The 26,235-nt window shown below is 33.6% G+C and overlaps 1 protein-coding gene across 1 annotated transcript in view; it reads left to right on the forward strand.

The window, feature by feature from the left end:
* The window catches only part of RAP1GDS1 (Rap1 GTPase-GDP dissociation stimulator 1), a 155,238-nt gene that overhangs the window by 86,148 nt on the left and 42,855 nt on the right, over positions 1 to 26,235 (forward strand). The window contains exons 4-7 of the mRNA XM_023725189.1: positions 4,128 to 4,356; positions 6,860 to 7,054; positions 20,422 to 20,550; positions 24,948 to 25,110. Coding sequence (XP_023580957.1) covers positions 4,128 to 4,356; positions 6,860 to 7,054; positions 20,422 to 20,550; positions 24,948 to 25,110 — 716 coding nt within the window. The remainder of the gene's footprint in view (positions 1 to 4,127; positions 4,357 to 6,859; positions 7,055 to 20,421; positions 20,551 to 24,947; positions 25,111 to 26,235) is intronic.

Consider the following 26,235-nt stretch of genomic DNA (forward strand, 5'->3'; position numbering starts at 1 on the left):
AGGGAAGACTGATGCATAACAAGGACGTTCCTCCAGAGCCGACACAGAGAGAGGTTCTTCCCCTGGAGCCGGCACCCTGAATTTGGACTTGTAGCCTACTAGACTGTGAGAGAATAAATTTCTCTTTATTAAAGGCATCCACTTGTGCTATTTCTGTTATAGTAGCACTAGATGACTAAGACAGTTACCCCAGAGTGTTACAGAGGAGAACTGTTTCATAGGGTTTTCTTGGCTGTATTCTTTACGGAAGCAGATCACCAGGCCTTTCTTTCATCATGCTGCTGGGTAGACTTGAATTGCTAAACTCTGAGTTACGAGTTGAGCGCAAATTGTTTGTGCCACTCAGGGTTCAGTTATAGAAAACAGAGTGAGGCAATTCACAAATACATGAAACTTCAAGATGTTAAAGACGAATTCTTTTTACTTGCTAAAACTTTGAAATCAGAAAAGATAATTTATTCAACAATAATGTCTCCACATATGCACTCTTTTTCTCCAGTTTCTCAGTATTAATTTTTAACACAATTTCGATAAAATCATCTTATTAGTACAATCATCTCCTGCTGTTACTTCTCTAATGTCATAATTTTATGTGGTTCTCCATCATAATCATCACCATAGTAACCATTCCTGATGTCACAAAAGATTATAACTTCTGATAGAAAATAAGTAGTTTGAGCAGATGGATGTGTGAGGAACATTGCCACTGAGTTGATTCTAACTCACAGTGACCCTATAGGACAGGGTAGAACTGCCCCATAGGGTTTTCAAGACTGTAAATCTCTTCAGAAGCAGACTGCTGCATCTTTCTCCCGTGGAGTGACTGGTGGGTTTGAACCACTGACCTTTCAGTTAGCAGCTAAGCGCTTAACCTCTGTGCTACGAAGGTTCCTCATAAGGAACCAAAATTCTGTTTTATATAAATAATAAAATTATGGGAGGAAAACTGATATCAAATATGTATATAGGTATAATTTTTTAAAATAGAATTTGTATCCGACACTGAGAATTTTTGAGAAAAAGAAAAATGTAGTATTTAAGCCATAGAAGTGGAAGGTAGCATGAAAATTACAGGCTTTTTAAATTGTAAAAAAAAACATTTAAAAAAATTAATTTTAGATAAAATTTGCTATTTTAGTTTATGGACTTTTATATAATGAGCTTTCCTTCTGGGCCCACTTTCATTTTATTTGTAGTCAAATAAAAGTGACTTTTATTTAAGAATAAAAAGGGAAAGGAAACATTGAGTTCTTACTGCATCTAGACAGTGTATTAGGGGCTTCCGTGTTGTCTTAGTCATCTAGTGCTGCTGTAACAGAAATACCACAAGTAGATGGCTTTTAACAAAGAGAAATTTATTCTCTCACAGTCTAGTAGGCTACAAGTCCAAATTCAAGGCATCAGCTCCAGGGGAAGGCTTTTTCTCTCTGTCAGCTCTGGAGGAAGGTCCTTGTGATGCATCAGTCTTCCCTTGGTCTGGGAGCATCTTAGCGCAGGAACCTCAGGACGTGCTCTGCTCCTGGTGCTGGTGTCTTGGTGGTATGAGGTCCCCATGTCTCTCTGCTCACTTCTCTCTTTCATATCTCAAAAGAGACTGGCTTAAGACACTATCTAATCTTGTAGACCTCATCAATATAACTGCCACTAATCCATCTTATTACATCATAGTGATAGTATTTATAGCACATAGGGAAGTCACGTCAGATAAAATGGTAGCCAGTCATACAGTACTGGGAATCATGACCCAGCCAAGTTGACAGATATTTTTGGGGGACACAATTCAATCCATGACATATGTATATTATTTAATTCTTACTGTACCCCCAGAGATAGAAGAATTATTATCCCCATCTTATAACTGATGAAATGGAAATTCAGAATTTAGGTAACTGATTGTCCAAGTTCACATAGCTGGAAAATTGTTAGGGCTGAGATTTTTCAAATCCAGGTCAGATGCCAGTGTTTTTCCCCCAATATCAGACTGTCTCCCCAGTTTTCCTCCTTAGTCTTCCAGGCTTGAACCTTCTGACTTCTCTTTTTGGAATGGTGGTGATAATAGAAATGAGTATATGCATGTGTGTTGATGTTGTTATAAGGCTTTTCTATAAGCACGTATGTAAAAAAGTTCCAGCATTATTCCTAACTTCTTCCTTCCTTCTTTCCTCCCTCTCTATTTCCCTTCTTATCTTGAACTGTTGTGTTATTTTTTTTTTCCATGTACACGCTGTATACTCTTGACACTAAATTAACTGCCTATTGAATGCATAGGAAAATGACCTGTAGGCACACCAGCTGTTTATATATTCTGGAAAAGGTACAACCTCACCCATCAGATTGCCTGAAATTTAAAAATCCAAGAATACCTGGTGGTAGTGAAGGGCTATAGCAACAGGATCTCTCTCACACTGCTGGAAGGAGCATACACTGTCTTTGGAAACCTGTTTGTCATTATCTAGAAAGCCGAAGACATGCAGACTCTGAATCAGCAGTTCCATTTGTGCATTGTAAGTAATAGCCCAAACCTAGGAACAACTCAAATAATAACAAAAGAATAGATAAGTAGTAATGGTGTAATCATACCATAAGTATCATATAGCACGGAAACATGCAGCAAAGTGGTTGAATTTCACAAACATAATGTTGACTGTAAGAAGCTAAGCACAAAATACATATATACGACGGATTCTATTCAAATAAAGTTCAAAAAACAAAGGTGTAAACCATATTGTGTTGGTAGAAACATAAAGCAAGTTATTTTCATTCATATTCTCATATCTCTGTCCCCCCTCCCCATCCACATATTCATCCTTAGGGTGAATGGTAGTTTACCAAAATCTAGCCATAGGCCCTATTCATTCAGTGAATACTGGGGTGGTTACTATATACTAGGCATGTACTGCCCACAAGGTAAATATGTAGTCCCCATAAGGAGGGAAGTCTTATTTGGGGAGATACAAGCAAATATGAACTTAGGAAGCACTGTAACACATGTCACAATAGTTGTATTCATTAGTTGCTTTTAGGTTCTTTCCTCAGCCTTAGTATGTAACTTTTACCTGATAATAGAATACCCACCTGGCAACATTTTTTTTCTCATAATAACCATGATACAAGCATGTTTTATTGCTTACTGCTATGGGCTACTGAAGAGTAATGGCAATACAGTATCCTTTAGATTTAAAGCCCCACTGGTACCTAGGGTGAAGAAAGGTCATACTTGTACTGGAAACTACTCTGTGAGACAGGTCACCATTGAAGAATGTAGTAATGCTTAAAGAGTTGGTGGGCTACACTTTCTTCATTGATTGGATACCTCATAATGATGGAAAATTAAGTCATTTCTAGAGGTGACAACTCAGGATGGTTCACAAGTTAGACGTTTATTATAAGGAGAGTTAAAAGAACCCACGTTTGGGGATTTGAGAACTTATTTTTATTTGAAAATTATTTTTTAGTCAACAATAATATTTTAATATCATAACATAAAACTATGGAGTTACCTTGATTGTGGAAAAACAAGTTTCCACCCACTCCTTACTTATCAACATGTTTAGGTTCCAAAGAACAAGTCATTATGTGAAAACTGGCATTATGCTAAAATGGAGGATTTTGTTTTTCTGTTTTCAGACCATCCATTTGTCTGATTTTTTTAATTTAGAAAATCTGCTCATAAAAATAATAACTAAGATTTACTGATGTCATCACTGTGATGAGTCCATTTATGGCTTATTCCTCTGCAGAGACGGAGGCTTGGAGGAGACAAAGCTGGATAAAGCTGGTCTGTGTGACAGGAGATCCCAAGGCTTAACCACTTCACTTCCCTCCTGTGCTGGGTCAAAGCTTCCCTCAGGGAACCAGCTCCAGGCTCCACTCCCACCCCTGCAAGACCTGGTTCACCATCCTGGAGCCTGCTCTGGCTTCTGGGCTGAGGCTTGGGGCTTCCAGCGAAGGGCGCTGGCGCTGGCAGCTTGGCTTCACCTGGCCCCACAAACACGGAGACTTCAGGCCCAGTTTGGCTCACTTTGGAATGTCATTAAACTCCCATGCATTTCTTCCAAACACCCTCTCCCTTATCTCTCTATTTTCTCCTCCCAACCCTTCAGCAGTTTTGAGCCTCAGGGCCTTAGGCTGCATTAGAGCTGGGAACCCCCAACAGGCACCTGCAGGCTCGTTGTTACCTGCGCATCCGCCCGGAGGCTGTGACCACAGAGGAGGCTAGCTCCTCTAGGCAGCAGGACGCGGCACCCCTGCTGGCGGAGGCACGGGGCAGCATGGCCCAGCCTCTCGCAGGCCACCCAGAGACCCTCCTCAAGGGAGGGAAAGCCCCACAGCTGTTGCCAGCTTGCCCACCACCTCGTTAATGCGCAAAATAGTTGGATAGTAGATTTTTTTTTCACTATGGTAAATGCGAAATGTCAGATAACAAGATCATAAGTGAGAAGTAGGTGTATACAGATTCGTGCAATTACAAATGTTCAAATATGTATTTAAAACGCTTTGTAAGATGCCTTCAAAGATTGATTCTGTCACTGATTTTGGTAGGGGAAAAGAATGCAGCATTATTATTTAATCCTTTGCATCCTCATATTCTTTTAAGTACGTTATTAAAATTCTCTCATTTTATTTCCCTGGCTGATTTGTCAAAAGAAAAAAAGCTGCAGAAACACTTGTATAATGATAGTTAATATTTTTTCAACTCAGATGTACTGTATGCTTTGCTTTGCTTTTCTTCTCAAATTTGGTAATGATGTAGTTTCTAGTATAGAGATTGAGTTCATGTTTTTCAGTCTATTCTTGATAATACATGAGTAAAGAGCTGTATTGTAGACAATCCAAACAGAGGGGAAGAACAAAAGAAAAGGAAGAAAAACATTTGTGGCTCTGAAACACAGTTATTTTGCCTTTTAATTGTGTTTATATTCTACTTTACTGGCTTATTTGTTGAATAAATTTTTTGAATAAATTTGTATTAAAATTTATTAAATTATTGAATTTTTGGAACATTGAATAAATGAATGTTGATAGGAAGTCACCCTAGCATTTAAAATTCAGTGCAACTATGCTCCATGTAGTTTCTAAACCTTAGTTTTGTAGTAAATGAAATTAACGCTTAGCTTAGCTGCTCTCTAAGATTTCTTCTAGGTGCTGAGCATGCACAAGTCATATTTTAAAAGCCATTATTTACTCAGCAATTAATGTCAAATACTGTTTGAGCTTTATAATTTAGGGAATGGGATATACTTTACATTTATATTGAAGGTCTGAAAATTTAGATTTGTAATCCTAATGCTCAGTTTTTGTAACATCATCCATATACAAAGTATCCGATAACTTTAGATAATTTTCATTTATGTTATTGGGAAGTAAGACTTTGGAGATTAGATTTCTGAATGAGATTTGGCTGACATTCTTGGTTTTCTCATCTGACAGTTAAGGAATTTTCTGTGATTTTATCATTAACTGATTATCATAGGATCTTACCCTGCACTTATGTAATACTACTAAGTGGACATAAGACTGAAATACTGTTTTGTTTCATTTTACCATGGATTGCCTTGAATTTTTTTAAAAGTATGAAACTAGTGTTTCTGAGGCCCTGGTATATATGAACCATAAGAAATGATAATATGTTAAGTTCCATTGTCTAATATGGCTCACCAATGATTGTAAAGATATGACCTGTTATATTAGGAAAATGAAAAAAAAATTTATTTACATACCGACTTCATAGCTATATTGCTTTAGTGAACCATTTCTTGTGCTATGCTTCTAGAGCTGTGCTGTCCAGTATGGCAGCCACTAGCTACATTTGGCTATTGAGCAATTGAAATGTGGCCAGTCTGAATTGAGATGTAAATTCACTTTTGCGCAAGTAAATACGCTTGAATTTCAAAGATTTTGTACAAAGAATAGATGTAAAGTGTCTCATTAGTAATTTTTATATTAATTACATGTTGAAATGATATTTTGGATTTATTGGATTGAATAAATATATTACTAATTTTTTTTCACCTGTCCCTTTTTACCTTCTAAATATGGCTACTAGAAATTTTAAATTACATGTGGACTCATGTTTCTGTTGGATAGCACTGTTCTAGACTGTATGTTATATTTTATGTAAGTCAGATTTAGAAATAAATTCTTTCCATTCCTGTGTTCAGGATTAGAAAATCTATTCTAAAGCTAGTCATATATTCCAACACTTAAATGACATCTGTTCTATGTTAGATGTACACACAATGGAAGATATGTTTGACTATCAGTTGACTACTGATTGTAATGATGAAGTGTATATTAGTGTGCTTTATAATACAGGGAATAAGGAGAAATGAAACACAAACCATTAGGAATTGAAAAAGGGAACGTACTGCTGGACTATAGAAAATGCCATTAAGAAGACTAATACTAATATTTAGGAATTACATGTTGTGATCTAGAATTATGCTGTGTCCCAGGCTGTTTTCTTTGATAGTAACTGACTTCGAAAGCCAGTAATAGAAAAACATATTTAGTGGCTTCTAGGCTGAGAAAAAAAAAAAATTTATACTGATAGAATATTGCTTAGTTCCTGTTTTTTTTCTTCATATACAGAATTGTTACTTGTGAAACAAAGAGGAGCAAAATTTCACGTGGTATAAACTCCTAGAACACAGAGAGTTTCCTTAATCTCCTATATGATGCCAATGAGAATAATCTTTGATTGTCTCTTTTCCCCATCCCACTCCCATTGCCATGTTTGTTTGTTTTATTTTGTTTTGTTTTTCCAAAAAGACATATTTAACGTCCTGCTTAGGTTTATTTTCTACTTATTCACTAAATAAAGAATAACACTGTTGTGTTTTGTATTTGAAATTGTAAGGTACATTTCTTTTTTCTTTTATTTTTAATTTAACTCTTTGTTTTACAGATGAGGGCAGAAGTGCAGTTGACCAAGCAGGTGGTGCACAGATTGTAGTTGACCATTTAAGGTCCCTGTGCGGTAGAACAGATCCCGCCAATGAGAAGCTCTTGACTGTCTTTTGTGGCATGCTGATGAACTATAGCAATGAGAATGGTAAACAAAACTGAAAACTTGCTTTTATCTTTAAAAATCATCTTTATTATAGTGCAAAACAAAAATATTTAGAAAAAATGATTAATAAAAAAATTCTAAGTGGCATATAAAATTGATAATTATCCAGCATTAAAATACAATGTTTTAAAAATACAAAATGGTCTAATATACTAAATGGGACTAGTTTTTGAAAGGTTACCCTATATTAATCAGCACCCCCCCCCAAAAAAAAGCAATGGTATGGTTTAAGCTTTGCTATCAGTATTTTTTAATAAACAATATTAAAATACTTCATGTTGATTATATTAATTCCAAGAGTATCTTTTTAACACTCACACTGTCTATATAAGTAAAATTATTTTATCTGAATTATTAGTTTTACTTATTGGAAGAGTAAAAAAATCATTACTTTAAAAGCTGTCCTTAGAAAAATAAAGTTCAGAGTAATTGCAGATATCTGATTTTGGAAATTTAATAAATACTTGTAAAGAGTAGTTTCTTTTCTCTAAAACATTCTTAGAATCTAGCAACAAATGATAGGTTAACTATTATCAGATAGCCTATATGGTTGTTAATTGAGCATAAAAACAATATTAAGGCCTTTGCTGTACATTAACAAGTATAGTGTATCATTCATTCATTCATTCATTAATTCATTATCTTATATGAATTACTGCATGGATCAAAAACTCAAATTCCTGTAGGTGCCTGGTTAGCACAAATAAGTCTTTCTGTGGTTTGTTTCATAATGGCAGTTTAAGTTCTAGTCTTTTGACAGAGACACATTTTATTCGCATATTAAACGTGGTATGTTTTACTTCCATGTGTTCTAGAAACACATGGCCTTCTCAGCATACTTTCTATTTTTTCACTTTTGGTAGTTCTGGGTCCGAGTAATAATGAAAGATAATTGGAGCCTGGTGGAGCAGTGATTAAACATTCGGCTGCTAACCAAAAGGTTGGTAGTTCGAATCCACTAGCCTCTCTCTCCTCGGAAACCCTATGGGGCAGTTCTACTCCGTCTTACAGGGTTGCTGAGCATATTTTTTATTTTTTCACTTTTGGTAGTTGTGGGTCTGAGTAATAATGAAAAATAATTAGAAATACTTAAAACAGAAAAGAAGTAAACATAGCTGCTGACATTTGGCCTTGGTGTTAATGACAGTTGGGAGTAGTGAGGACTGTGGCAAATTGAAGAGTCCACCTCCCATTGAAAGGGGAGAGCTCCTGTTCTCTAGCCAATAGTTTCTATGTGACAATTTGGCCAAGTACTGCCAATCTTTTGATTTGAGGGAGTAAAAGCCAAAAATACAGCTTCTCATGTGCTATGTTCTAATTGCTAAATGTTGGATTACATTTGCTTTTTTAACATTGTATACAAGCTAAATAGAACATAGCTTCAGGCAGCATCCTGTCCAAGGGTCACCAGTTTGAAACCTCTAAATTAAAATTACCCATAATAATATAAAAAATAGTTTTTGTTCATCAGATGGTTTGCCTGTTAAACTTAAAACCACAACCAAACCCATTGCCTTTGAGTCGATTCTGATTCGTAAGTATTAAACTGATAACAAATGGTAGTCTTTATAGAGTTAATTACTTCTACTTTTCCTGCCCTCTGATGGAATTATTTTTGAAAAGAAAATGTCCTAAAGATGAATAGGAGAAACAAAAAGGAGAGTCTGGATAATCTACAAAATGAGTAACTAGTTCCTAAATAATTGAAATTTGACTCTAAAACACAGATACCTGACTTACATTAAGAAATCATTTGCCAGTTGTTTGTGTTGCTTCCTCTTCCTATCTATTTCAGTTGGGGTTGGACACCTGAGAAAGTAGGACAAGTTCTAAGTGGCAGAATGGTTTAGAAAGATGAATAAAAGAAACTAGTCATAAAGTTGTAGCAGCTGTAAGATATAAAGAATCAGTCTTGCTATGCATTTAAACTAGTTTGTCCTTTGAAGAAGCTGCTCAAAAATTTATACAAAATCATATCAAATGGCCAAATGGTTTTCAAAAGCATCTCTAATTCTAGGATAAAAAAAGTGTAAATACTGAGATGGTAATGATTAACAACACGCAAGGTACACAGTGTAAATGCATAGTACATTTCTTTGTTGAGAGAAGGTTTTTTTTCCTAGTGTGCAAGTATTCCCAAGGAATAACTTAGATACTTTGGAATGTTATATTAACTTTTCTCAGAACATTATTGGACCAGTAAAAAGTGTTTTTGTTCCATTATTCTAAAAGCTACAACTTGAATACAGCTTTCAAAACTTAATAATAAAATAGAAGTACTCTTCAGTATTTTAAAGAAGCAAATGCCAAACTTGTAACTCTTCTCTTCTTTCCTCTGCTGCCTTATTACATTCTGTCTTTGTTGAGGATCATAGTTGTGTGAAGTGTTCCTTTTTCTGCTTTATGTTCTTTAACATAAATTACATCCTTTGTTGTGTCTGCTTACTCTTTTCTTTAAAATCTATGTTTAAACACTTTCCAAATTAAATATTGGGTCTTTATTGACTTCATACCATTTGGTATTCATCCTGTGCACCTGAATGAGTCACTGAGACCAAAAAAAAAGAGATTTCTGAACTCAAGAGGCACGTTTTATTAGCAGTGATATATCAGGTTTCTTTTATGTGTATTATTTAATTTTGGTACACAAATCTCTGCTAGTGTATGAGTAGAATATTTGAATGTTAAATATCCCCTTTCTACTCCAGCAGAAACATTTACTCCGTTCTTGGTCCCAATAATTTAAGCCTTATTCATAGCTGCGGAGTTATTCTTTAGCTCCTTCGATACAGTTTTTTAAAATATGCAGATAAGAAAGTACTGAAAATGATCACAAAGTCCCACCAGCCATTTTCTGAAACAACATTTGCAAATTGATTGTCCTAAAAGTCCTAAGTATATTATAAGTAACGTACAGGTATAGTACAAGTATATTACAAGTTTCCTCATTGATTAAACAGTTAAGAGTTTTTCTACTCAGACTGGTGAAGTATAGAATATCTGAGTAGTGAAAGTTATAATTGGTTAGCCAGAGAACTTGGATCGATATTTTATAATTAAAATCATATTTAAATAGAATAAGGCAGAAATTTTTAAAACTCCTCTTAGTAAATAATCATTCCAAATTCATCCTTTTTGGAAAAGTGTACGTGTTTTTCACATGGATAAAAATCACTCTTCAATTCTCTGACTTTCCAAAATAGTCTGAATATTTAACAATTGTGGCTAGAGAAAAGCATGTTGATGTTTGAGTTTGAGGGAATGTGCTGAACTTCCTAAAGTTTTCTTCACCTAGTTATAACTTTAAAGTTTTAGTTTTTCTGTAAACAAGGGACTCAAACCTTTTATTTTAGGTGTTTTTTATCTCTTAAATTGTTCTGTAAACAAGGGATTCAAACTTTTATCTTAGATATGTTTTATTTTTTAAATGGTTCTATAAAGAAGGAACTCAAACCTTTTTAGATATTTTTTATCCCTTAAGTTTCTTGAATCTATTTTCTCCTAGCATTGATTACCCAGTGCCAAATCATTTCAGAGTGAAGACTGAAAATTTGTTCAGTTATCCGGCTGTTTTCAGACATAATAGTATTTTAGGACGTAGTAGGATTTTGGAAAGTATGTATTGATTCACTTTTCTGAACACTTAGCATCATCTAAAATTTTTTATTAACAAAATCAGTACTTGGAAGAAAAATAATTATTGTAATGCATTTTCTTTTAATAAAACTAGAAGCATTGTAAACTCTTGCCTGCTGCATTAGTTGATATTCCCTATTTACATAGATGGGCAGAGCCAAAAATGGCATTGAAAACATGCTACTAGTAATTGGTACCAGATCTGTGGTTAAAAATTTGCAGTTGGTGATCCACAAACTTGATATATCTGCATACTTGACAGTTAATTGCAAGTTTGACTAAAAGCAAACAGGTAATCTAAACAGTTACCTAAAGCAAAGCACTATAGACCAGAATAATTTAAAACCTTATTTACAAGTATATTGGTGGCTACCATTATTGTTATATTAAAAGTAACCATGATTAATAAATACCTCTTTGAAACCCTGTAATTGAAGGTTTAGATTTTTCTCTTGATATATCTGTAGTAGACATAAAACAGAGAGAAAAGTTTATTATAACTCTAAAAAAAGTTATAAATGATGAAAAACAGTAAAGCAGAGACTAAGGTTATTTGTTTTACAAAAGCTGCGCCATAAGAGAGAAAGGTAGAGGCAATAAACATGTCATCAGGAAAGGAAAAACTAGTTTCCTTCTAAAATTAACATATACAGTCTGTGACTGATTTCATCTGATCTTTATCATATATATCTACATATATATGTATCATATTTACATATACATGAACATATATGTAGTTTCTACAAACGAGCTGATTGGTTTTTCTCTAATATCTTGATAACTCCTTGTGTGACTGATTTCTACATCTGATCTGTATCATATATATCTACATAGATATATATATGTATCATATTTACATATACATAAACATATATGTAGTTTCTACAAACGAGCTGATTGATTTTTCTCTAATATCTTAATAACTCCTTGTTATCGAAATACTAATTTCTCTTTCTTTGTGGTACCTGGTGTACTGTCTCTGGGATACTCATGATAATTCCCATACTCATTTGCTGCACGGATAACTGAACTATAGTTGAAGGGTGACAATCTACGCTATTTAGGAAATGCAACTCCTAGGGTATGTTATTTAAGCATAACAACTGAATGTAAGTATTAAGCCCAATACTTACATTCAGTTATTTAAAATAGGCCTGTACTGTATTTTCTCTTCTCTAATTTAAGTCATTTAATATGTAATTAATTTTAGCTGCTACTTTTCATGCTTTCAGTTCAGCCAACAGCAACAATTTCACAGTTCTAATCATTTTATTCATTTTCCTAGTGAAGACAGTTCAGTGACTTAGTTTATTTGTTCTTCATACTTTAAATGGGAAGAATAGAAACTAATAAGGAATAATTCTAACTGAAAACACTTCAGCCTGAGTAAGCTACATACATATTCTTAACGCTTTTATAGTCTCTGTTATAGGTGAGAAAGAACAGTTTCCTAGATGTTATATTTTTTAATCTAGAAAAATGATTTGCTTTGTATGAGTGAGCAACTGTTTCTAAGGTTTACTTACTCTGGGTACAAGTTAATAACTCCATTTAGTTACTGAGTACTAAAACCTTACTGCTTAACTCAGAGGGAAAAAAAAATCAAAGTACAGTAAAACCTGTGAAAGCTGAAACCTGTGTAAGGTGGAAACCTGTAAGAGAAGGAAAACCCAAATATATCAGATATCTTCCACTAAATATTTTTCACTGAAAGAAGCGACAGAAAAGTTTTTTGCTCTGTCAAAGGTGGAAAACTTGCGAAACCCCCCGAAAAAGGTAATCCCGTCAAGTTCCGGCTGTCACAGATTTCACTGTCTATAGCTTATCTTTTTTTATCTTTGCAATTCATTGTATTTTTTATTAATGATATGAATTTTTTAATATTCTGTTTTCTGTTTATGAAGGCATAGGAAATATACTTTTAAGCTCACTTGTTTTTAAGGCTAGTAATCTTTAGTCTCTCTAATATGAAGTGCGCTAAGACTTTTATTGTGCAGTTGAGAAGTTATTAGGCTTTTTAAAAAATATTAACAAGATATAAATTCTTTATTTACTAACTGTTATTCTCTCTGTAAAAAGTTTCTTAATTTTTACTTTGTCCAGCAGAGCTTTTTACCAATTTGTTGAAACAGGTTACATTTGTGAAGTTCTGCTACAAATGACATTTTAAACAAACTGCTTTACTGAAAGAGAGCTGTTTTGTCTCTCCTGAGAATCCAGTCTGTTGAATTTGACCAGTTAGACTAGTTAGTGTTTAGCCATAATCATTCTGGATGATTATTATAATAATGCTGTTACTGAATGGGCAGCCTTAGAACTTGGTTTTTAGTAGAAGTGCACCAAACGCACATTTTAGTCTAGTTTCACATTGTCAAATATTGGAGTTAATATTCAGCTTTGGGCATTATAGAGTGAACTTCTGGATGCAAGAATAAATGAGAAATTTTATCACAAGAATGAAATTATTATTACAATTTCTTTGTTAATGATTTTAGTAGCCTAATATTTGAAGTTTGGCATTCTATTGCAGAAGTAATACTTTCTTACTATTGTCAGCTGTTAGATTGCTCCTGCAATTGTGATAGTACATTTGGCATTATGATACTGAATAGATGCCCGCTTTTAACTGAGGGAAATGGAGGAACAAAATATGTTTGGGATTCCTTGTTCTCTAACATGTTTTTCTTTTCTGTATTTGCTTTATGTCTGAATTGAAGATGATTGATTAATCATAGATGTTATTCAGTATTATTTTGGAGGTTTTTCCTCCATTGTAAAATTTTGATTTTCTACATTTTATTTTAATTCATTTTAATTCATCCTTACAAAATGTATAGAATTCCCAAATTGGACTGTTTTCTTGGAAGACTTATGGTCTGAATGGAATTAAGTAACTAAAAAAATTTTGAAAGTGTCTAACATTTAGTTTATGTTACAAATTATGAAGAGATTAGATAATCTAATCTCTTATTTTGTTGATGTATTTTTATATATGTATATACAGTTTTGCCATTATTAACTATTGAGGCATTTTAATATTACAGTAATAAATATGTGTTTGTATTTCAGTTTACTGATAAAATGTCACCATATGAAGCACATAAGGAGAGTTTCTCTGTACAAGAATACTTACCTATATTTGGAATGAATATTCAGATAGTAACAATAAATCTGACTTTCAAATGTCTGGTGTTTATACTAATGTTACTACATTAGTTAAAATATGATGGTATCCCCTGCAAGCACAAGATCAAGTACATGATCTAATCGTGCACAAGTATATAAATGCCAGAAAGGACACTGAAGTAAGCATTCTCCTGTTTGGCACTCTAAAAACTAAATGTAACCACCTGAGGTGAATTACAGATTTTTAGCTAAATATCAATGCATGCCCAATTTGAGCCACATAAAAAGTTCATTCAGAGAGAAACTACAAGCAGAAAATTCTCATGTGTAAATTAACTTTAATAAAAATGAATAAGTCTGTGTTCTAACTACAAGTAAAATCCAGTTAACACTGAACTGCTTATGTTGTATTGCGTATATTATATTGAAAAGTTTTTAAATTACTGTTTGAAAACCTGGGATATTAGCTGGATATTGGAAATCTTGTAGAGGTGTATCTTGTAATGTGTTTGGTATGTTGCAAATAACTTGTGTAATTTTAAAGTGTAAATAAAAACTAAATCAACAATGTTACAGGATAACTAGTAATGTTTATTTTTTTTTAAAGTCTATAAATCCTTTTGTAAAACAAAGAATTTTTATGTTTTTAAACACATATGTTTGTAAAATATACATGTTGGGATGTAAATTAACCTGGCATTTAGCTTAATTTGCTATACAGAAATTCAGATTTAAACTTATACTTCCTGTAGATGCTGGCCTTTATCTCAGCAGTGCCACATGAGAACCGAGACTGGAGTGCTTTCTCCCAGTAAGAGCTGTTTAAGCAGCAGCTGGCAGTAGTTCTTTTAACCTGAAAAGATCAGTTTCTTTCTGAGGTAAAAGCATAGTTTTCTTTAATCAGAGTAGACATACCTGGAAATTTTCTTTGTAGTATATTCATTATTACAAGAGTTGATCTGTAGTACATAATTTCACCTGAAGTTAAAGGAAAGTAGGGAAAAATTGGTAGATTAAGACATAATCACTCAAGGTGTCGTTTGATTAAGGACAGTAAATGGGTCGGCCTGTTAACAATAAACCATTTTTCTTACTGCTTGTGATTTTTGCTCAGGGTTTTTTGCTTGTTGTTGCAGTTGGTTTACATTATACCCATTCATGTAATTTTATCGTTTATGTCTAAAAGTTTTACAAGAAGGGAAATTTTGCCCTGTAGAGACTATCTCAGAACTCAGAAAGTTTTGAATTCTCTTTTCCTATTTTTTTGTTAACTTTTAGAAAACAAAAAATGTGTAAATATATTATTTTAAACCTTTTATATTTTTAATACTAATGAATTGTTATTCTCTTTCTTTTGGAAATTGCTCTGTGACACTGAAATGTATCACCTGGGGCTTAAATTAAAAGAATAAGTCCAAGACACACAATGCGTGTTTTGCTTAAAAATAATTGATTTAAAGTTAATTTTAAAGACCGTATATATCTCCAGTTTTCTATGCTCAGCACTAGGTTTAGAGTAAAAGTTCTTCATTTCCTGATCAATCAATAAAAATATAAGAAACTGAAAAGGAAGTCTTTACCTGTACCTGCACTTACCTTTTTTATAAAGTTTTTAACCACTAATCATCTCCTTGGTGGCTTATTTAAATCAGTTTTCAGTGTAATTATAGAGCTAAAAGTTGCTTAAACTCGCAAGCTCTGCTTCACTGTTACATAGTTTCTAATTTTCACATCTTTTTTGGTAAATTTAAATATACCTGTTGTCGTTGAGTTGCTTCTGACTCATAGCGACCCTATAGGACAAGGTAGAATTGCCCCATAGGGTTTCCAAGGAGCGGCTGGTGAATTCAAACTGCTGACTTTTTGGTCAGCAGCGGATCTCTTAATCGTTGTGCCTCCAGGGCTCCAGATAAGCCATTAACCAAGGGCAATTTTCTTCAGTCTGTTATTATGCCCAAATGATTTTTAGCCAGTTTGTATTAGAACTCTCATCATGACTTACATTTGCTTGTTTTCATTTTTTTCAGCTATGAATAACTCCTTTGACTGTAAATGGGATTTTTGTACAAGCCTATATTTATAAATAGAAATATTGTTCTGGATATACTCTGAATAGTGTACATACCATATATATATAATGTTGCAACTCTATTTTGAATTGTGTGTCTGTCTTAACCTTTGACACATTACATCATTAAGTTCTATTTACCAATAATCTTAATAACCTTATAACATTGTCTATAAGAGGATTTTCTTAGGAATGAGATAAATGTTTTATAATCTCTTAAGAAGTATATTGCTTTTAGTAATTGATCAACATAACTTCAACTGAGTTACTGGAATTCTCTGCATACTTTTCTGGGCCTATAGTCTATACCAATGTTTTAAACATTAAACTTAAAACTCAGGGGGAAAAAGTTCTTCAACTTTAGATCTTCTCTCCAGATCTCCATTCTTTGGAGTTTCCCTGAGTGTGACCTGAAGAACTTGGAACCATTGAAATTCAAATGTAGGTAGGTAAGTGTTCACACCAGCGCATGTGTTGATTGCCTTATATCTCTTTGTATACGCATCTGTATTGCACCCCCTCAGTGCTTTTCTTCCTCTTCCTCCCATAGATCATGTAGGGCCTGTGCCATCTTGATATTATGTAATTTTGTAATTCACTATTTTGGTCAGTATTTGTCTGTGATGTATGTCAGGAGCAATTTTTAAAGTCTTCAGACTTTTATGACATTGTGCTGTCTAAAGACTGTCTTTCACACATATAATTGTTTGCTGTGTATGGGCCTGGGTTGCATTTTTGTGAATTGTTGTGTTTGTTGAGCTCTGATAAACATTCCCCTGGAGTTGCTGGTATTTGTTGAGGATGTAAAAGTCTCAGTCTTGCTGTTGTTTCACTTACTCTTTCAAATGTATTTAGAGGATTAGAACTATTTCTGATTCTCCAGTTAGTCATTCATTTAAAAATCATATTCCCGATATCACTCACGATAGCATGGACGTCAGCTGTAATCCTTTTGAAGTCCATTTCTTTGGACAATAGGAGAAAGTGATCAAAATTAAACATTTGCTTCCAGTGATAAGGAGAACTAGTATCAGTTTGTACCGCACAAACAGGACTGCATCTTAATACAAAATAAATTTCTTAATGATAGTATACATAGTTGTAACTGAAATAGGTAAACAGATCCAATCATGGAATATTTTCCTAGGCTTAAGTGTAGAGTTCCTACTAAGACAAAATGAGATATTCAGGTGGTTTTTTATTGTAATTTCTCCCAAAATATCTGAGCACCAAAATCTAGGATACCTCCCATGCTTTTAGATTTTATTTCTTTCTTTCCTGTTATCACATCTGTCAAGAACTTCATCAGACTTCAGAATCTCTTCCATGTTTCTCTCTGTTTTTTTTTTTCAACCTCCGGTAAAAATTAGGCTATCCTCTAGGACAGCGGTTCTCAAACTTTTGGTCTCAAGACACTTTCATACTCTTAAAAATTATTGAAGACTTCAAAGAACTTTGTATATATATGAGTTATAGCTATTGACATTTACTGTATTTGAAATTGGAGAAATTATTTTAATTATTCAGTATTGCATTTTAAAATAATAATAAACGCATTATGTTAGCATAAAATAACATTTTTTTGTGAAAAATAACTAAATTTTCCAAAAATTTTCTGAGAACAAATGCATTTTGTTTTACTGTGAGTATGTGATGGTAAAAAATGTATAATGACTGCTAGTACAATTTGGTGCCACTGTCTTGATTCATGCTTAAGGCACCAGCAGTTTTACTTACCATAGGTTTAGGATCCTCAGTGCAAATGTCAAGACAGTTAAAAAAAAAAAAAAACGCAGGTAATATCCTGCCACTTTTTTGAAAATGGTTTTCGCTTTGTGAGCCTCTGAAAAGTTGTCAGGGACCCCCAGGGATCCATGGACCACACTTTGAGAACCACTGTTCTGTTTATCCAAGACATACAAATTTTTATCATCTTGTTTAAGTAGAACTTTTTTTCTCCTCTGGGCCTTCATTATCCAAGGAGAATGACTTGTCTTCAATAGGTATGAACAATGTAGAATTGAGTATAATTTTTGTTTTTGTTAGCATCATGGAAGGAGATAGAAAAGAAAGCACCTAAATGGTCCAAAATGAGCGTCCAATTGAATGACTACATATTTTTCTCTTTATTTGTGTGTGGTATGTGTGTTGTATGTGAGTATATAATTAATTTGGCTCCTGAGTAACTTTAAAACACATTTTCACAAAGTAACATGATTTTCATGAATTATGGCAATTCACACCATATGCCATTTGGCTGTGCTACTTTTTCTCCTGATCTGCCACAACATCAAATATTACTGTTTCAGTTTCTGTGCCAAAGATTGTATTAAGCTCTGTTCTGCAACATTTCTTAATATTTTGTCCCTCTTTTCCCTGGAACCAAAATTTGTAATATTTTAAAAATGGGACGTTTGTGGTAGAGAAGTCAAGTTAGGAGAACATGAAGAGTATTGTCTTCAAAGTGGCATTCCCCTGCTGGGTTATCTCTTTCACAAAATTTGTTAATCCTCTGATGTCCCTGGACTGTTGGATTTTTATAATTTGTACCAGCAGTACTGAGGGGGTGTGTGATGCTTACATATATGCAGACATATAGTGGAGTTTGACTCACACTCAATGCATGCGCTAGTGCTCACGCTTACATACCTAAAATTTAATAATTCAACAGCTCTGCAGTATTTGAAGAGGTAGTCAAAATAAATGAATAACCATATAAATAAGAATAGTGCTAAAGAACAAGGATCTGCAGGGGTGAATTAGTAATACAGAACTCTAGCTACTGGTAAGTAATCAAAATAATTTCTAACTTGGTCAGTTCTTTTGTGCATGATCATTATAAAATCTATAACCAGTAATACAAGTATTCTGCCAATATAATATTTAATACTATATCCTATAATATAATACAAATATTTTGCCTGTAAGATAAAGCAAGTATCATGAACCATTATTTGGTGAATTGTGTATTTAAGAAAAATATTTACCATCAAAAGCAGAAAAACAGATCATTTAATGGAGCACATTACATTCTTTTATTTTTATCTTTTTAGAACTTATGATTCCATTGCAAAATTTGAAGTTGTTTTTAGACTATTCAAACTCTAAATGCAACTTTCCTTTTTTCTCAGACCTATTTTTCATTCTTGTTTTGGTAATAGACCTCTTTCTAGTATAGATGTACCCCTATCTAACCAGGTAATTACACATAATTACTCACTCATCAGTTTTCAGGAGCAATAAGTTTCTGTTGGCTGTCTCTTCATACTTCACTCTAAAAGCAGAAAAATCAACTATAAAGACCACCAGACAAGTAATATCTGGCCTGTGAGGCAGCTCAACCCTGCCATAATTTTATTGTCTGATAATCCCCAAACAACCTCTTCATCTACAAGTTAACCATGAAAAGTGATAAGAAGATAAGTAGGAGAGAACTCTCTTAAAAGGGTGCATGCTATAAAGAGAATTGTCTCGTAAGAAACAGGATTTTGTCTTTAGATTCCTAATAGGTAATTTAAAAGAATTTGGAGAAAACTATTAGCTTGAAAATGGCATATAATTTTAAAGAGAAAAAAAATACTGAAAGAACATTCCTGTATCTTTGGATGAAGCAGTTATTGACAGTAATAGTGTTTTGCATAGACTTGTATTTATGTCTTTTTTCTTACCTTCAAGAAGCAATTCTTTTGGTTTTCATTTTGGTTTATTTCCCTTCAACTTTGCTGCAGGTATTTTATCATTGTCCATGAAGAACCATTGTGGAAATCCAAGGCCTGTTTAATACGTTAAAACCAATTAGTTGCTTAGAAAATGAAGGCAAGCAATGATGACAAGGCTATGTTGACCTCATTCTCTTCACCTCTCAAGCCAAATTTTCATTTCTTTCACTGAGAATATCTGTCAGTATAATTAAATAAAACTATGAATAGAAAAATATTTTAAGTAACTCGCTTTTTTCTTGTTAAAATTATATTCTTCCTAACAGTTATCAAAGAACTCTCTGCTTGCAAGTACTCTGAACCAATAATTTTTGTGTATTTATTATATACTTTTCATTCTTTGTTATGAAGAAACTTTTAAGGGATTCTAAGACTTTTTTCTCCTTTCTTGGTCTTTATTAAGCTTGCTTTTTTCCTATGCTTCTCATATACTCTGTGATTTCCTTTAATGCAAATATTACTTTGCCTAACTTTTTCATTTAAAAGCCAGTGATAATGTTTATTTATGCATTTTTAAAGCCTGATATAAAAGGTATCAGACCTTGTTTAAAAAAATAATAATGATTTGATAAATTGAATTGTTTTTATTTCTAAATTGCTTTGGGACGTTGAAAAGAGTCAAGACTCAACTCATTTTGAACTTTAAAATTTTCAAGATCATATGAATGGACTTCATTTACTGTAATTGAAATAGCACTGAGTTTGCTATTTCAAAATATTCTCAAAAAGGGAGACTAAGAGATGTTTCCTTCTTACTAATGTTCATTCGATATGTGAACTTTTTTTTTTCTATTTTACAGATTCCCTTCAAGCTCAGCTTATCAATATGGGTGTTATTCCTACCTTAGTGAAATTACTGGGCATCCACTGCCAAAATGCAGCTCTTACAGAAATGTGTCTTGTTGCATTTGGCAATTTAGCAGAACTTGGTAAGTCCTAGTCATGAACCACAAATGTTATTAACTTACTCATGCACTTAGAAATTTTCCTTTGGATGTTAAGAACCTGGAAATCCATATATCAAAAACTTGTTGCCATCGAGTCAATTCTGACACATGGTGACCCTGTAGGACAGAGTAGAACTGTCCATAGCGTTTCTAAGGCTGTAAATCTTTACAGAAGCAGACTGCCACATCTTTCTCCTGCGGAGCAGCTTGTGGGTTCGAACCACTGACCTTTCAGTTAGCAGCTGATTGCTTAACCACTGTGCCACTAGGGCACCTTGTGTTCATAATACATTGTTTATTATGGGGTTAGTGAAGCCAGATGGTGTTGATGGGGATAGTGAAACCAAATAAATCAGTTCTATTAATTAACCCCACTTGGTAAATAAAGGAATGAAAGCACTAGGACTCTAATTTTGGTTTTTCTAACTGAAAAGCCTATGCTCCTATGCAGTATACACTAAAGTTTTGATTTCAATACTTTACTTTTAATTAAGGGAATAAGGATTATTTATCAGAGTTAATTTTTAAAAGTTATTCATATTCCACGGTCTATTTCTTGGTATTTGTGTGTGTATGTCTTCTCTCCTCTTCAGCTTTTCTTCTTTTCCATACTAGTCTCTAACACAAGTTTTCTTTTCCATCATTTGAGTGAGACCAAGAATAAAAGAACATTTCTTTACTCTTTCACAAGGTTATTATTTTCCATTATTAAAATGAAATGTAGGCGTTTGTGTACAGTATATTTGATAGAAATAAGACAAATCCTATTATAGTACCACATTGATAGTTTATAACTTTGTAACAGAAACATAAACTTGATTGTTTCAAATCTGTCCTAATGTGCCTTCAGTTTTATCAAAGTCATACCATGCAAGTCATTTAATTTTACATTTCTGTATGAGTAGTCCTTAGAATGACACTATCCAGTACAATAGCCACCAGCTGTATATAGCTGTTGAGCACTGAAATATGGATAGTCCAAATTGAGATGTGTTTTAAGTATAAAATACACCCTGGTTTTCAAAGACCTAGTATGAAAAAAATAAAAAATACCTCACCAATATTTTTTATTTTGATTCCACGTTGAAATAATAATTTGAATATGTTGGACTAAATAAAATACATCATTAAAATTAATTTCTCCTGTTTCTTTTTATATGTATTTTTTTAGTGTGTTTACTAGAAAATTTAAAATTACATCTGTGATTCCCATTTGTGACTCTCAGTATATTTCTGTGGGACAGTGGTGCTCTAGAATATAAACTCTACAGCAAAGTCATTCTTCACTCTAAGGAGACCTCTTCTTTTTTAAAAAAAGTTTTAGGAGAGTATATAAAAAGCTAGGACTGATGAATTTTATCTCACCTTATCTTGAGAAAAAGCAAGCACCAAGCAAGGAAAAAGTAGTAGTCCTTGCTATATGAGAACTTACATAATTGCAGTTGCTCACTGAGGACCTTTTCATGGCTTTTATGTTTGTGTGCCTAAAGCTTGTAAATGTTCCAACTTCAGGAACTGAAGAACTGCTTAATCTCACAGGAAGAGTTGTTGGTTCACTCCACACCAATAAACTATAATCATCCATTTCTCAACTGAGAATCAAGGAGAAAGGATTAGTGATTATAACCATCTAATGGTGAAATGAGTATAAGAACAATTTTAAAGAAGGGTGACCTTGAGAGATTTTAGTCATAGGAGTCTTACTATAAAAGAGGGTCCTGGATCTGTACTAAACCTCACTTTACAGGGGCCCTGTGAGGTAAATAGGGTCCTAATCCTTATAGTTAATCCAGTGAATTAACTAAAAGAGCTTTATGTGCTTGCTTCTGAGGAAGAAGAATTAGGGAGAAGGGACTGGAAACTATGTAAGTATTAGAACTAAATAACTCTTTAAAGTAGATGCGTGTATAACTAATAAAAATACAACCTTAGAAAATGAGACTTCTTGCTGCATGGCCTGTTAAGAATCCATGACATTTAATTCGGATATTATGTCCAAATCATGCTTCATGCTGTCTTTTCTCTCTGTCCGCCTACAGGATTAGTACAGATTATTTTGTTCTTTAATTCCTGTACTAATCACGGTGCATTATTTCTTGTGCTGGCAAAGAGGGCCTGAGTTACATAGCAGCAGTGATTTTGTTTCAGTTTAATAAATGTTTGGAGGAATAAAATATGGATTGATAAGAGTGTTAACACTATTACTTTAAAGAAGAGTAAGAGCTTGTAACTAGATAAGTGATGATATCTGTCTACTTCACCTATGATTTTATGCTTCTGAAATTCATTTAAATTGAGGAATTGTCTGAAACAGAGGAGCAACTCAAAATGTACAGGAATTAAATCATCCCTATTTGGTTCAAATTAACCTCCTTTTAGGGTAGGGTGTATTAACAATTGCGGGGTATGATCTGCGAAGGTTTAGGTAGCTTATGGGAAAAGATCTCCGTTTTTTATGGCACTAAGGAATAATACTAAAGTATTGAAGTGGATTTTCATCATTTGGGCATAGATCTACTGGTGCATATACTGAAAGTAGTATAATCATAGAGTGAATCAAAACTGTATTGTGCCACATTAAGATTTATGTTTCTCCTTCCACTTTTAAAGTGGAGTTCACAACATTTCTTATCTGATAATTGACACTGAGATTCATCAAAGACTAGGGAGTAGAATCTAATTCTAGTATTCATTTATTTTTTCATTCAATCAATAAATTTATTTTGAACACTTGCTGTGTACCAGGCATTATACTGTGTTCTGTGTTTTGGTGGTTAAAGTGTAATAAACACTGTCCCTGCCCTCAAGGAGCCTATATTTTAGTAGGTGACATTGATATTTATTAACTGAATTTACAGTTATATTAAGCATATAATTACACATTATAGTAATTGGTAATCTGAGAAAGTAATGTGTTGTAGTAAAGGACTAAATTAGAGACATAGACTCTAGGTGAGAAAGAGCATTTTCAGACAGTCAGGATTTCAAAATACCTTCTATCCACCTTTTCTCAGGAAGGTCCTGGAGATTGTCTTCACCAAAACAAAACAAACGGAAGAGAAAGGACATAGATAACAGGGTATCTAACACAGTAAAATGGTAAAAGGATCCATCAAGATAATGATAATGGGGGATTCCAGGATATCAGCAGTGCCCCCAAACAGAGGGAGCAGCCAGTCTATATTGGATTAGGTCAGAATTCTCTGAGAGAAACTTATCCTAGAAAAATTAGTAGGATACCTGATGAGGCCAAAGAAATTCTGAGAATTGGAGAGAGTGGAATGGATTCCAGTCCTGTTTTGGGAGTTGATTGATAGACCTTGATGGCTCCCAGATTTCTACTGGTGCAGATAGATAGACAGATGGTGTAGTCATTTACAGAGTTAAGGAAGCCTTGAGGAGGAATGGATTTCACGGAAAAATCAAAATTCCATTTTGGGTATACTGAGTTTGGGATTCTAGAGAGAGATCCTAGTGGAGATGTTAAATGAGAATTAAATAAGTAGCCTGGAGTCCAGGGATATAATTATGTATCAACATATAGATGCTTTTTGATGATATGGAAGAGAGATTGCTTAGGGTGAGAATAAGTACTGAGAAGGTAAGAAAGCAAAGGACCAAGTCCCAAGGAACTAGAATTTATAGTGGTCTAGTGGAAAAGGAAACTGAGGGTTAGTTTAGAGATGGACCGAAACTAATTTGAAATGGGCATAGGGATGCATGTAAATTAAGAAAGTATACAATCTGTGAAGACAGTTCTGTCAAGAAATTTGTAAAGTGAACATAGATTGAGTGGTAGTTGAAGAAAGGAGTGGAGTAGAGGGAGTGTGTTTGTTTTGATATTGTTTAATGTGAGAAATACTAAAATATATTTAAATGCTGTTGGTGAGCCTTTAGAGTAAGGAGGAAAGGTTGGAGATGCTAAAGAAGCAAAAAGGAATGAGATCTCAAATACATGTGAAGAATCGGCCTTTAATAATAGGGATGCCAGGAACAGTGCAAAAGCATACCACTTTAATAATACTAAAGATAAGATAGGTCACATTTAATTCAGTCAAATAAAATGCAGTCTGTTGTAAGTAATTTTTTTCTTTGACTAAAAGCTTTGAAAGTATGAATTTATAATTTAGTACTTTTATTGTTGCTATGGTTACTATATGTTATACAAGTGAACTTTTTTTTTATACCCTTGAATATAATAGGGTCAGAACTTTTTCTCTAAAGCCTTAGATATTTTTCTGTTTCAAGGGCATTGTATTATGGATTCGATTGTTCCTATATTTATGAGTTATGGTACAAAATGACCAAACACTGAAAGTAATAGGAAACAATTTCTGAGTTTAATATTGTTTGCTTACTCTAAGTTTTCTATTTTGCAGAGTCGAGTAAAGAACAGTTTGCCAGTACAAACATTGCAGAAGAGCTGGTAAAACTCTTCAAGAAACAAATAGAACATGATAAGAGGGAGATGATTTTTGAAGTTCTTGCTCCATTGGCAGAAAATGGTGAGAAAGCAAATGAACATTTTGATAATTTTATCATGTTAGCTTTTTCAGATGCTTTTCTAATATTTTAATTACCACCTGTTTTACTCAAAACCTTCTTTGTTTTATTAATGATGTGATGAATTTTGAGTATCTCTTAACTTCAACTACGTTATCTACTCCATAGCTGTATCTACATTGACCAAAGCTACTTTCCAAGATCTTTTGATTTTAAAATGTTAGTCAGGATAGTTCTCTAGTTTTCACATTCCTGTGCCATGCAGAAAAAGGCAGCTGAGACACTGAACTGCATTTTTGTACCCTTGCAGGGATAAAAATTTGAGTGCTGGGCCTGCAAAGAGTGAGGACATTGGTGAAACTACTCCCTTCTTTGGGCCAGAAATCTTAAGGGATGCACCCTAGGAGTAAGAGTGAACCAGAATAACCAAGTTATCCCTTCGACTACATATAAGTCATATAAGTGGCCCAGATAATGTCAAACTGTGAGCATGGATTAAGATGATCTCAGATTGATACTGTCCCTAGGAACATAATAAAAGTAAACACAAATCCTCTTTGGAGAAAGATGACATCAGTTTAGGCCTCAAGGTTTCAAATATAGTATCTAACACATAATCAAAGAGGACCAGACATTGTAAGCAAGAAGCACCACAGCAAGTCTCCAGATACTGGAATTATCAGACATCGACTCAAAACAGGTATGGCGGTTATGTTCAAAGAGTTAAAAACAAGCTTGAAAATTTTAGAAGGAAACGAGAAGCCATATCAATTGGCATAGCAGATTTGAAAAAGAAATGGAAATTCCTGAACTGAAAAATACAATGAAAATTAAGAATCTAATGGATATGTTTAACAGCAGATTAGGTATCATTGAATTAGAGGACCACTGAACTGTAAGATACAGGTAGTCCCTGGATTACAATCGAGTTTCATTCCTAAGTCTGTCTTTAAGTCGAATTTGTACGTAAGTCAGAACAGTTAGGTACAGTTCACATCTAATGTCAGTTAGTCAAATGTTTGTCTTTGTGTATAGTATACAGTATACTTTTCTATGCATGAAAAACATTAAGGAAACACTTCTAGATACACTAAAACATCTTTAACATAATAATACAATAATAATAATGTTTTCATGTGTGTTGCAAAGTAGCACCTGTTTGTT

This window comes from Trichechus manatus, unplaced genomic scaffold (assembly GCF_000243295.1).
Source record: "Trichechus manatus latirostris isolate Lorelei unplaced genomic scaffold, TriManLat1.0 scaffold00291, whole genome shotgun sequence".
In the NCBI taxonomy this organism is placed as follows: Eukaryota; Metazoa; Chordata; class Mammalia; order Sirenia; family Trichechidae; genus Trichechus; species Trichechus manatus.